This window comes from Ceratotherium simum, chromosome 6 (genome assembly GCF_057802395.1).
Source record: "Ceratotherium simum simum isolate JZ-2026a chromosome 6, ASM5780239v1, whole genome shotgun sequence".
In the NCBI taxonomy this organism is placed as follows: Eukaryota; Metazoa; Chordata; class Mammalia; order Perissodactyla; family Rhinocerotidae; genus Ceratotherium; species Ceratotherium simum.
In genome coordinates this window covers 7,852,415-7,866,835 of record NC_141905.1, presented here as the reverse complement: position 1 = coordinate 7,866,835, position 14,421 = coordinate 7,852,415, and the positions used below count along the sequence as shown (strand labels likewise).

Genomic DNA, 14,421 nt, shown 5'->3' with positions numbered 1-14,421 from the left:
TTCCTCCGCATTCTAGAGAGCACAGTAATGAAAAGAGTCTTAGCTCTGCCTACTCTATACCTGCAGAATTTTCTTCCTAAAACACATTAATTTGATATCTTTAAGAAGATGTCCAATAAAACCAAGAATTGGTATAATTATTAAATAAAAGGTAGATAAACTGATAAATTGAATACCTTGGTTTTCAGCATTTGTTTGAGAACTGTCACCACTTCTGTCTTGGCTCTCCTGAAATAAAACCAGAGAAAAGAAAAATTAAATTCTGGACACAACCTATGTTCCACCTGCCATTCCACAGATTCACACACACACACACACGTGCATGCGACCCCTTCAAATTACTCATACACTCAGGACTCAGATGAAAGGGGAGAGAAATGCTAAACCCTAAAGGACCAATTATCAATGTTCCTGAGTCAAAGGGGAAGAAACCCACAATCTTCCATTAAGGAAGATTTACAGTAATTACCAAAGATGATGCCAACGTGGGATTAGATAATATCCTGGATGTCTGTGGTATGGGCCACCCTGGAAAGGGGACCAGGGACAGGATCTGGGGCTGGACAGCCTGAAAGACCAGAGACCAGGTTTCATAGCCAATCTTCGGCTTTGTCCCCAGCAGAGTGGGCAAGCTATTTTTTCTGCCTCCATTTCCTAAGAAATGTATTGAGGGAAAAACACTATATACCACCAGATGTTTATTGACAATACATTAAAAATTCAATTGTCTACAGAATAAATGCAATACAATTTTTTCATTAGGTTTTATAAAGGATTTAACATGGGTAAAGTTTCTGAGGTTACAGACTAGAGAATAAACCCAATGTTGTAACTCGGGATGAATGCAGAAGCAAATGTCTAGTGTTCCAGTGCTTGGAAGGCTGACTATTAGAATATCTTGAATCAAGATTGTTCAGTGGGGACATAAACTATTAGCAGATTTTTCTATATCTCCTACCAAATGAATCCAACTGGTCCCCCATCCTTAAAAAGGCAAAAATGTGAGTTTGACAACACAGAGTTCAAGCTTCATTAGAACAAACTCCCAGGGACCGCCTAGATTCCATTGCCTGGGAATCCAACACAGCTCCAGTGTTGTTTGAACTAAGTGGGTCACCGGCTCGAGCTTGCAGAAATAGCTGAGTTCAGGATATCTTCATTGTAAAGCTTGTTACAGGATTTGCTTATGCAATAATGCCCATGGCAGTGCTGGTTGTCACCGCTCCACAACGAATAACTCATGCCAGCAAAGAATGGCCATGACGTGGCTCTTTCCAAACACTGGTGTCCAGATTATTCCACTGGACTTTTGTGGATGTCAGTGCAGTACTGGGTTGGTGGTGTAGACGTGAACCATGCACCTAGTCATTCCTTCACTCATTTATTCATTCATCCAGGCTGTGGTTACAGCACCCCTTCTATGCACCTAGTGATTCTTTTCTTCTGTTAATCGGCATCAAGAGTAAATTACAATCCTCCTACATGTAACTGCGTCCATCCTCTCTCCTCCCTGCCCGTGCCACAGCTCTCCCGAAGCACACCAAGCAGAGTCCTGATGAAAAGAACACGGGGTGGAAAAGCTAGGGAGACGCTGCCCTACGCATTTTCTGCCTGGCAGCATCATTGTCTTGCTGCATCTAACCCTTACCTTGAGCTCTTCTGCACTCAGTGCCTTCAGCGGAGACAAGCGTCTGATGCGTTTCCTCATGCGAGCGGGTCCTTCTCTCCAGTCCAGTTCCCACTGGAAGCAGGGCGTGGCTTCTGCTGTCTGGCCCCACAAGCCCAGCTCCCCAAAAAGCTGCTCCTGGATCCTGGCCCAGGCGCTGGCTGCCTTGATGTCGCCACATTTCCGCCTCTGGGAAGCAGAAGTGCAGCGTCACTCCGGGACACATTTCCCCATGGGCCTGGCCCCAGACCTCTCGGGGTGAACAGACCAAGCCCCCCACAACTGTTTGAGAAAAGTAACCCCCTACAGGCAGCTCCGAGCACCCTTGGGGTGTGTAGCGTATTCTCTGGAGCCAGGACCAAGCCAGGAGAAGAAATCGGCTTCTCAGCTTTGAGATCATTTAATCCAGTGTGGGGGAGGAGAAAACCCCCAACCCTTGGCCTTCAGAGCCACATGACTGCTGGGTGCTGCGCAGATCAACAGGTCCCGGAAGTCCTAACACTACTCATCACAGTGGAGTGGAGCTATTTTATAAAATGGACACAGACTCTCACCACAGCCCCTACCCTTTAAAATGGACAGGGAATTTTACCACAGCCCCCACCCTTCAAAAATGATGCTGAAAATGCTTCTTTCAATGTCTGGACTGGAGCTGTGGTGGGAATTAGCAGGCCTGCCGGCAACTGGTTGATCTAAGTCACTCCTGTCTCTGGATCTCAGATTCCCCAACTGTTAAATGAGAGGTTTGGCCTAGATGATGTCTCAAGGCCTTTCAAATCCTAATATCATATGATTCTAGAATGTTCAAGGATTCTAGAATGTTCACAGAAGCTAAAACCTTTGATATTAATGAAAATAATTCCCCCTAATCGCTATGAAATCCTCAGAGTTTGCATATATGGTCCTGACTGTTACACCTTCTGCTAGAGTATAATGCACACCTTTTGTAAAATACATCGACGCCTCTAAATGTCGTTTGTACGCCACGTTGAAGTTTCCTACATCGCCTGTCAAGGAAACATTTCAATTCAGCTTGGACAGTAGAATCAACTTTGTTTGCAGGGTGAACTTTTGCAATTATTTGAATATTTGATGCTGTTTGCTCTAAATTTTAATTTTAATTTTTCAGAAAACCGACATATGAAAGTGTTAAGAAGCATAGGTCTCACACACTTAACACACAGAGAAAAGAAACTCATTCTCATGAGCCCCTCATCTGCTGTATCTCATTTCCTCTACCCAGTGGCACCGTGAGTAAGTAATTTCTATTATCTTCATGAAGAAACTGAGTTTGGGAGGGGAGAAGTGGCTTCACCAAGGACCACCAGGTGACCGAGCTGAGATTGAAACCCAGTCTGTCTGATGCCAAAGCCTTTGCGTAAGCCTGCCTGCTAGATTCCTTTCCTAGGGGCCTGGCATCATTTTATTAACTCATGATTTCCGCAGGTATTACTTCAAAGACTGGCAGGCTGAGAACTAGGTGCTGCAGATCTGGGCCATTTTGAATGGGTATATCGTTCTTAGAATTCAACAATTCCCACGAAAGGTGGCGGATGGTGTAGTGCTCAGCACACGGTCTTCAGCGTCAGAGGAAGCTGGGTTATCATCACGCTTCTGCTGTTCCCTAGCAGCTTCCTCTGAAGGAGCTTCAGCTTTCTGATCAGTCACATTTGGCTAATAATGTTACCATAATAATAAAACTACGGGTTTATGTAAGGATTAGATGAGACAATATTTTCAAGAGTTTTATATGGCGCCTTACCCAGCTTAAGCAATTAGTAGTAATATTGTGAATAAAGCAAACCCCATTTCAAAACAAGATTATCTTGTTTCTCCACAGTTCTTAAATTCCTATCCAAAACAGCTGCAGCACTTTACACAGTACTTGATTGGTTAATAAGGAACTCCAGGAAAAGAACTGTCCAAAGCCTTCTATAGGGACTCGGCTATATGAAATGACTACTTGTTTGGAGAAAACATTTTAGCTCCCTGGAGATTGTCTCTGTGTTTCTAGTAACATATTGAGCTTTATAGAGGATGAACAACCCCAAGCTGTTGGGTTGTCCACCTTGAGTTTCAAATTAGTCTTTTAAGAGCATCCCCTCCCCCTGGAGGCTCCACCTATGCAGCCTGGAGGTTCATGGCTGCCTGTCTGCACCACAGGGCAAATGCGCCGTCTTAAATATCTACACCAGACAGACGTGTGTCAGTGGTGAGATTCTTCAGAGATGAATGATGGTTTAGCCCGTGATAGAAAGCTCCATGTGGTCCCAGGACAGAGGACGTGAGATGACTAAATATCAAAAGCCCTGTCTTCCCGCACCCACAAGCTGCTCTGTAACAGCTGTGTTTCTGCACAAGGTAAGGGAGTGAGCCAAATGCCAGACCACAGGTTCAGAGCCAGGGATTCTGGTGTGTTAGAGGAAGCTATGATTTTTGGCTGAATGGAAACTCTTGGGTAGCCTCACTGAGATTTTCCTCTGGGCAACCAGCCCTTCCCTACTTTCAGTCCTTGGTACTTCAGTGGGGCCCGCCCCAGCCCTGTCTTCAGGGTCGAACGTCACCCAAGTCTGGCTAATCTGAGTGGCGGTGGGTGGTTATAGGATGGGCTAGTGAGCATCATTGCCCGGGATTGGGAATGGCGCTCTCTGGAGCCCGTACAGAGGCGACAGTGCAGAATGGCAGATGTGTACACACTCAGGCCACCCACCGCAGCCCCAGGGCACCTTTATGTGCATCAGGACAAGCGCCCTGGAGCAGACACAGCCCACAGGCACGCAGATCAGCAACGAGAGGATACCTCCGTGCAAGTCAGAAAATGGTTCCCCACCCTTTACACGCTGCCTGCCTGGTTCCAGGATGTACAGCTTGGGGACAGAGCAGAGAGCACTCACATGCTCTCTCACCCATGTGCCCTGGGCCTCAAATGTATTAGTAATCTTACACATTTGTGTGTGCATGTTTATGTGAATGTGTGTGTGGTATGTGTGTATGTGAAAGAGAGAGAAGAGAGAGGGAGAGAGAGGAGGCAGATTCCTTAGAGCAGAGTTTGAATACCTGGATCCAGCTCTTCTTGAAGCCTGCTCTTCCCCTGGATTTTTCAATAACATAAAACATTTCATTTGTTGCCTAAGCCAGTTTGAGTTAAGTTTCTGATACGTGCATCTGAAAGAGCTGTGACAAAAACTTAATAGATATGTAGAGACTGAGCAAGAAACGGAAACAGCCTGTTGGCCCCTAGAGAGCCCAGAAGAGAGTGCGACAGAACAATGCCACTCACATACTAAAAAAGGGCCATTTCTGGGGTGGCAGCATCTTGCAAAGAGCTTTAACCAGTAAAGACTAATTTTTTAAAAAATAACAGGCAGAATGAGGCATTTCTGTAAATTATGATGAAGACTCGATATGAGAACAGGATGGTCTGGGTATCTAACAGCAGAACCAGAGCAGCTGGACCACAGAGAAAAGAAAGAATAGAACTTGGAAAAGGTAAAGGGGGAACCTGGGCAGGGCCAGAGCAGAGGCGACTTTTCGCCAGTACTTCTGGAGTGACAAGGAACTTGGGAGATTGAATATCAGAACTGTCCAATTTGCTGGTGATAGAATGATGGGACATAATGATGCTTAGGTTAATTTCCAGGGCACCGAGTAATGTTATCTTGTCATGCTGTCGGCTCTCAGTTGTGGGTAAAATGCCGAGTTAGGGAAGTCTTACACAGCTGGTTATTGAGAGCCCTGTGGGCTGGGGCCCCTGAACCTGGTTATCACCACCCTCTTCGGAGGAGCTCCCTAAGTGCACCTGGGAGAAGCTGTCCGTGAAGAACCTGGCAGATCTCACAAGTCTGATTTCTGTCCAGAATTTGGACTTGCCTTTTCTGCAAGAGGAGTGGGGCCTGCACTGGGAAAGTGTACTCCCCATTAAAAAAAAAGCAGGGTGAATGCTCCAGACCCCATTATCTCCACAGACGGTGATTACGTCTGCATTCCTTTAAACATCAAAACAATCTTTCTTAAATATTTAAATACTTGGAAAGTATCCTTATGGATTAGCCTCAAAATGCTGATTTTCTCAAAAATACTTAAATCTACAGTAAAACTCTATACAACTTTCTCAAGTACTCTCTGCAACCCAGTCAGGCCTGCTGCTGAAAATAAGCCAGGCCAATGTTCTAGAAGGCTGGATCCTTTCCTTCCAGCTCAGAGCCTCTGCCCAGGCTCCGTCCTTCCCGCGTGAACTTTCAATCTCACAATCAGCAGAAACTCATGAAGTACCGCAGAGCACATCTCTCCCGGCCATAACCAAATCTTCCAGGCTCTTCCAAGCATAAGAAGAGAAATGGTCACACTGTTGGCCAGGTGCGGATTTGGAAGTTTAGATAAACATCCTCTGTCTTAAAATGGAGCAAGTGTGATGAGGATGTCCATAAATAAAGGACACAATCCTAAACAGTGCATCTTATTTTCCCCCAGCGGCAGTTGAATTTAGTAGCCATATTGCTAGTCCTGAAAGAAGTCAGTGAATACAAGTGGTGGGGCACAGATGTGCCGGGGCCTGTCCAAGGGGCACAGATAGCATCCGAATAAGCCAGCAAGGCACCTACCCAGCTGTGCAGTGCAGTCAGCAAAGCTGGGGTGGGGTAGGTGCCCACGGTGAAGCCCTTCTCCAAACTGAGAGTCTGTGAAAGACCAGCTGGTGCAGTTGGGAAACCAGACGTGCCTGCTGGTTGCTTTGACAGCGGCATGTCCTGTATGCCCCCAAACCTCCTGTCGCACCCCTGCCATGTCTGATCAACTGCTTTCTCCTTACTCATGGGATAGCTGGGAGGCTGTGTTGCCAGACTGCGTGTTTCTGGAGTGCAGGCTGCACATCTCACGAATCCCTATTCCCAGGGGCATGTTGCGGGCTCCCAAATGAGCTGATACGGAGGGAATCAGACCAGCTTACTTGACTTAAGTTGATCAGAGCCTATTTTGTTTCCTCCACACTTGGGCACAGCTGTTTCAGCATTCCTTGACCCCTGCCCCACCCCAGGCACACCTAATGGTTCCTTATACCCCACTGCTCCTCTCCTCCTAGTAGAGCATCCTAGCTTTGGCCTCATCAACCTGCTGGGGTTATTTCTTTACTCGTGGTCCCTCTGCTGAATTTTAAGAACCTTCAAGGCAGAGCAGTGCCATTATAATCTCTGCCTTTCCTATACCTAGCACAGGCTTTGGAACAGAGAAGTTGTAATGTAAATAATATAATTAGTAAGGTTTTTAATACTATATGTTGTATTCTATTATTAGCAACCATTTTCAAAAACTTTTGTTAACAACAATAACACCAACTAAAAATTAACTTTGTAGCCATTCCATAATCACAGGTGGGACATCTGTTCTCTGCCAGCCAATGTCTAGGTGCTTTATACTTGCTCTTAATCTTCACAGTTAGAAATTATTATCCCATCTTAAAGACAGGGACCCTGAGGCTCAGATCACAGGCGTGGGAAGGGGCAGACCTGAGATTCACATAGAGATCTCACTGGCATGACAGCCAGTGCTGTTTACTTAGATCATAAAGAAATCAGGCCTAGAGAAGTGTTTTAAATATCCAAACCTGCCCTCATTAGTTACAACCCATTGCCTTCAGGATAAAATGCAAAAGCCCTACTGTGGCAGCAAGCCCTGTCTTCTCCAGCCCTGCCTCATCTTCACCCTTGTCCCTTCCCAGCTGAGGTCACCCAGTTACTTCCTCTCCTTCCAGTTAATTGATGACATCCAGCTCTTTCCTGACTCAGGAGCTTCACATATGCCCTCCCTTTAGCCAAAAACACTTCCTCAAAATACTTTAGCCCATTCCTCCTTCTTCACATCTCAACTTAAAGGTCACTTCCTTAGAGAGGGCCTCTGATCTGCCCAAATTAAATTCTCTCCCCATTATAATCTCTCATTGTACCTGTATTTTCCATGTCTATTGCTCAGCACAAGGTATAATGATCTATTTTTTGTGCAGTTATTTAATGTATATCTCTCCTTCATAGTGAATCTATCTGAGAGTGAGGCCCATGTCTACTGTGTTTACAATTGTGCCCCTAGCTCCTAACAAAGGGTCTGGGGCACTCTGGGCTCTCGATACCTATTTACTAGTGGATGAATGAGTAGATGAGCAGATGGACACACTGCTGGTCACCTCAGCTGCTGGAAGTGTAAGTCCAGTGCACAGGCCGTGCAAGTAGGACTCAATTGTTGATCACCAATTATTGACTTAGGCAATCTAGAACTTAAACCAAAGGCCCTTCTGACTCTGTATTTTAGGTTCCAGATGGATTCCAGTCTGCTATGTAGAGAAGGAAACTGTTTTGTTTCTTACCTGTACATGATCTTTGTATAAAGATGCATATAGCTCCTGTCCTTTTCTTCTGTAGTTCTCAATACATGACACAAAATCCTGGAGAAGAAAGAAAACAAGTCACAGCTTAATGATAGTTGTGATTTTAGATAAGCACTTCTCTACTCTGGCCAATTACCAGGGGAAATAACACTTACAGGATTTTTGCCCAAATCAATCACAACCTCATGAATGAAGACTTCACCTAAGCTGATACGATCACACACACAGTCACATACTTCCACTTCCAGCTATGATGAGCTAGCTAGTAGCAGATAAACTTTCCCCCCAAGAACAACTAGAAAAGCTAGATTTGAACAATCTGCTTTAAGACAGCAGAGAGCTACCAAGAGAGCCAAGACTTAACGAGCCAAGATCTTGGAGAGAAAGAAAACTCACTGAGATGTGCCTAATGCCCAATATCTGTGCATTTTTATTTTCCCTTGAGATATTTGCAAGTTTGCAAATAGCACAAGAGGCTGAGAAGCTGAGCAGAAAGTGGTGGCTAAGAAGTAGAGAAGCTTAACAGAGCTTTTGGAAGTCTGAGGTGGCCAGGGAGACAAAAACCGGAAGTCAGGCCCACCAAGGCATCCAGAACATAAGGAACCAAGAGGCCAAAATGCTACAGTCAAGAGAAATAAGCCCAGCCTTCTGCATTGAAGTTCCCCTTTAAGTACCTTCCAATTCATAAGCAATGTGGGGCTGAGAGGCTGAGAAGATAAATAAAGTGTCCAGCAGTCTCAGTTTGCAGAAGCCAACAGCAGTTGGGCTTTGAGGTGGGATCTCTGAAGGGCTGCACCACAGGGATAAAGGAAAGCTAGAAACAGACCAGGCCTTACAAAGCTGAACCCAACTTCCAATGAACTCAACCTCTGAGTACCTTAGGTGATCTTCCCCTACTTCAAATACATGCCAGAAGACAAAGAAAGACCTCTCTGGAAAAGGATCACGTCATCTGAAGCCTCGAATCAAGAATTTTCATACAAAATGTTCAGCAGTCAAGCAGAAATTACTAGATGTGCCCATAAAAAAGACCAATAGAAAAATAGACAATAGAAACATACCCACATGCAGAGATATTAGAGTTACCAGACATGGACCCTAAAATGATGCAAGTAATATGGACCAAAAAATGCAATATGGAGAATTTTGTAAGACATGTGGAATATATGAAAAATAACTAAATCTGAAAATTCAAATCTGCAAATGAAAATTCTAAATCTGTAAAATGAATTAATTGAAATTACAAACTCCATAGGTAAGTTTAACAGCAGAGTGGACATAACTGAACAGAGGATGAGTGAACTTGAAGAAATATCCTTGCTAAAATATGATGAGATAAAAGTATGGAAATATAAAAACGATAGAGAGTTAGATACATATGTAATATGCAGCAGACATCTAGAATATGTGGAATTGAGGAGGAGAGAAAGAATGGATCAGAAGCAATATATTAAAAGTTAATGAGAACTTTCCCAAATGGATGAAAGGCATCAAGCCACAGATTTGAGAAACTCTACAAACCTGAAACAAGAAAAATACAAAGAAAACTATATATAAGCCAATCATAGTAAAACTGCAAAAACAGAAGACAAAGAAAAAATATTCAAAAAGACAGAGAAAAAGTCACATTATCTTTAAAGGAGAAACAATAAGAATGTAGAGGCCAGAAAACAATGAAACAACACCTATAAGTCCTGAAAGAAAATAACCACCAAACTCAAATTCTCTACCAGTGAAACTATCATTCAAAAATAAAGACAGGGGCCGGCGCAGTGGCTCAAGCAGTTAAGTGCGCGCGCTCCGTTGTGGCGGCCTGGGGTTCGCCGGTTCGGATCCCGGGCGTGCACTGACGCACCGCTTATCAGGCCATGCTGTGGCGGCGTCCCATATAAAGTAGAGGAAGATGGGCACAGATGTTAGCCCAGGGCCGGTCTTCCTCAGCAAAAAAGGAGAAGATTGGCATTGGATGTTAGCTCAGGGCTGGTCCTCCTCACAAAATAAAAAAAAATAAAATAAAAATAAAGACAAATTAAAACATTTTCAGATGGATAACACTGAAAGGATGCATCAAAAGCAGAACTGCACTAAAGGAGCTTTTTAGGTAGAATGAAAATGATTCCATACTGAAGCATGAAACCCGGGAATGAACGAAAAACTATGGAAATGGTAAATATATTAGCTTGTCTAAATGAATATTTGCTGTTGGAAAATAATAATAAATTATGATATTTGAAAAAAATGCAGAATTAAAATACATTAAAAAATTTTTAAAAGATGGATAGGGTAAATGAAATAAAATATTCTAAGTTTCTTTAATTACAAATTTGGAAAAAAGCGCTAATATACATTAGTCTCTAACAAAGCAAATCTGCATGTCGTAATCTCTAGAGTAATCACTAAAAGCATAATAAAAGAATATGCAACTTTCAGTTAATAGAAGGGAAATAGAATAATTTAAAATAGTTGATAATACGTTGTGAGAGAAAAAAAGGAAAAAATAGATATTACAAACAGAAAATAAACATTAAGATGGATTTAAACTAAAAACATCCCTAATTACCTTAAACATAAATGGACTCAATGCTCCAAACAAAAGATAAACAGAGTAACACTGGATCAAAAAACAAAACCTAAGTAAATACCACTTACGAGAGACACTCCTTGAAATAAAGACACAGAAAGTTGACAGTAAAAGCATGGAAAAAAGATAAACTGGACAAACACTAACCAAAAGAAATCTGGTAAAGCTATACAAATGTCACATGAAGCAGACTTTAGGGCAAGAATTGTTACTAGACATAAAGATATTTCATAATGATGAAAGGATAAATACACGAGGAAAGTATAAATTCTACATGTGAAACATCCAATAACATAGCTTCAAAATATATAATATACAAAACAACAGAAGTAAAAGGAGAAACAAACAAATCTACAACCATAGAGGAAGACGTTAACTCATCTCTCAGTAACTAATATAATAAGCTGACAAGAAAGATAGAGACAAAGAATGTTTGAAGAATATAATGAGCAAATTTGACCTAATCAAATGTAAAAAAAAAAAATGCAGAAAATCAAAAGATCAGAATACATAAATGGAACCATTACTAAAATTGACCACATCATGGAACATGAAGCAATTGTAAAATAATTTCAAATTACTGAAATTATGCAGAATATATTTTCTGAACATAGTGGAATTAAGCTATAAGCAAACATCAAAAAGAAAAGCTCCAAATATTTAGAAATTAAGCCATAATATTCTAAGTAACCCATGGGTCAAAGAAGAAATCAAAATGGAAATTATAAAATATTTTAGATTAAATGAAAATATTACATAATGAAGCATATATGATAGAGATGAAACTTTTTTGTGGGAATATATGTAATCGTGAATAGTATTTATTAGAAAAATTAAGCCTGTAAATTAATCATATATATCAAGAAATTTGAAAAACAATTTAAACCCAAGGAAAACACATTTCAAATCCCCCAGAGAGTCTGATAAGAAAAAATGAAACCGGCAAAAATTACCAGGAGCAGGAATGAGAAAAGGAGACATCATTCCAGATCCCATGAAGATTTAAAAAGTCATTATGAATAATTTGTGTCAATACAGTTAAAAATTTGGATGAACTAGACACATTCCAGGAAAACACAACTTACCAAAATTGATACAAGAAGAAATAGAATATCTGAATTGTGTAATGTCTATTACAGAAACTAAATCCATGAATAAAACTCTTCCCACAAAGAAAATTTCAGGCCTGAGCATAAATGAGAGTTAGAGGATGAGAGAGAAATGTTGAGGAATAAAAGCAAATTGAATTCAGTAATATATAAAAGCATAATGTATCACCACAAAATTGGGTTCACTCCAAGAATACAAACTGGCATTAACATTAAAAACCAGTCAACATGATTCACCACATTTATGAATTAAGGGAGAAACATCACATGATCTCAAAAGATGTAGAAAGAGAATTTCATAAACTGCAATAACCATTATGAATAAAAACTCTTAGTGAATTAGGAGTCAAAGAAAACTTCCTTAATCTGACAAAAGACAACTACAATAAATCTGAAGCAAACATTACACTAGTTTTGCCCTGAAATCAGTAATGAGACAAGGATGTCTACTATCGCCATTTCTAGTCAACATTTTAATGAGGTACTAACCAGTGCAATAGAGCAAGAAAAAGAAATAAAGGTATAAGATTTGACAAGGAAGAAATAAAACTAAAATTACTCACAGTAAACACCACTCTGTACATTAAAAAATGTAAAAATATCCATAGATAAACTATTTATAATTAAAAAGAAACTTTAGCGAGGTCTATGAATACAAAACTTAATTGTATTTTTATATGCTAACAACAAACAGTTGTAAAATAACAAAATTTTAAAATTATAGATTAATTGCTTTAGTATTAAAGAATAACAAATACTTAGAAATAATTTAATAAAAGATGTTCGAAGATCCTTTAAAGAAAACTATAAAACATAGTTGAGAAAATTTAAAGACCTAGTAAATAGAGGGATATACCACGTCCAAGGATTGGAAGACTCATTATGAAACTGAATTCTTCCAAAATTAACTTATAGATTCAATGCAATGTCAATCAAAATCCCTTCAGGTTTCTTTTTTTTTTTTTTTTTTGGAAATAGATTAAATAATTCTAAAATGTACATAAAAATATAATGAGCTAAGAATACTCAAGGCAATTTTGAAGAACAGAACTGAGAGTCTGCACTACCAGATATCAACAGTTATCACTAAGCTACAATTATCAAGTAAGACAGCGATGTAATAAAAAGAAAAAATAACAATGGAATAGAATAAAACTCCCAAAATAGACCCCAATGAATATGGTCACTTGATTAATGACAAAGGTGACACTGCAGTAGAAAAATGATATTTTTAATAAATGGTGCTGGGTCAATTTGATATTCACATTGGAATACAATAAAAATTGACCATTACTTCAAGCCATGCACAAAAAGCAATTCATGGGTGGGAGCAAAGCTGTATTAGGCTCAGGAAATAACTCCAGATGGTAACGCAAATCCATAAGAACAAATGAAGAGAACCAAAAATGATAAATAATGTTAACATAAAAAATCTATGAATATATATTTACTCTCCTTTCTTCTCTCGCCTTATTTAAAATGCATAAAGTTACATAAAGGAATAATTATAAGAATGTATTGTTGGGTTTGTAACATTTATAGATGTAATATGTATAACAATAATACCATTAAAGAGGGGGGAAGGGATTAAAGCTATATAGGAATAACATTTCTCTATCTCACTAGAATTAAGTTAGTATAAATCTGAAGCTAACCATGATGAGTTAAGATGTATATGGTAAGTTTAGAGCAACCACTAAGGAATAACTCAAAAAATAGTGAAAAAAGCATATAAGAAATTTAAATGTTACATTATAACATATTCAAATAATGCAAAAGAAAGCAGTAAAGGAGGAATAGAGAAATAAAAAAGACATGAAACATAGAAAACAAAAAGTAAAATGACAGACATAAACCCAACTATATCAATAATAACATAAAATGTGACTGGACTAAACAATCCAATCAAAAGGCAGATATTGTCAGATTGGATAAAAAATAAACAAGATCCAATTACATGCTGTCTACAGGAGACACACTTTAGATTCAAACATACAAACAAATTGAAAATCAAAGAATGTTAAGAGATATACAAACAGTAACTACAAGAAAGCTGAACTGGCTATACTAATAATAGACAAAAGACTTTAAAACAAAAATAATATTAGGTTAGAGCATTAAAATATATGAAGCAAAAACTGACAGAAAAAATGGAGAAATAATTCAATAGTAATAGTTGGAGACTTCAATATCTCACTTTCAACAATGAAGAGAACAACTACACAGAAGATCATGAAGGGAATAGAAGACTTGAGCAACACTATAAACCATCTAGACCTAGCAGACATCTATAGAGCACTTCATCCGAAAACAGCAAAATATAACTTCTTCACAAGTATACATGGAACATTCTCCAAGACAGACCATATGCTTGGCCATAAAACAAACCTAAGTAAATTTAAAAGGGTAGACATAGGGGCTAGCCCGGTGGTGTACTGGTTAAAAGTTCGTGCACTCTGCTTTGGCAGCCCAGGGTTCTCAGGTTCAGGTCACGGGTGTGGACCTATGCCCCACTTATCAAGCCATGCTGTGGCAGATGTCCCACATATAAAGCAGAGGAAGATAGGCACAGATGTTATCTCAGGGCCAATCTTCCTCAGGAAAAGGAGGAGGATTGGCAATGCAAGTTAGCTCAGGGCTAATCTTCCTCACAAAAAAATAAAAATAAATAAATAAAATAAAAGGGTAGACA

General features: G+C 40.1%; 1 protein-coding gene across 1 annotated transcript in view; it reads right to left on the bottom strand.

The window, feature by feature from the left end:
• The window catches only part of WDFY4 (WDFY family member 4), a 276,540-nt gene that overhangs the window by 107,858 nt on the left and 154,261 nt on the right, over positions 1–14,421 (bottom strand). Inside the window, exons 39-41 of the mRNA XM_004432449.3 lie at positions 8,019–8,096; positions 1,649–1,855; positions 177–228 (exon numbers count right to left, since the gene is read on the bottom strand). Of these exons, the coding sequence (XP_004432506.2) occupies positions 177–228; positions 1,649–1,855; positions 8,019–8,096 (337 nt within the window). The remainder of the gene's footprint in view (positions 1–176; positions 229–1,648; positions 1,856–8,018; positions 8,097–14,421) is intronic.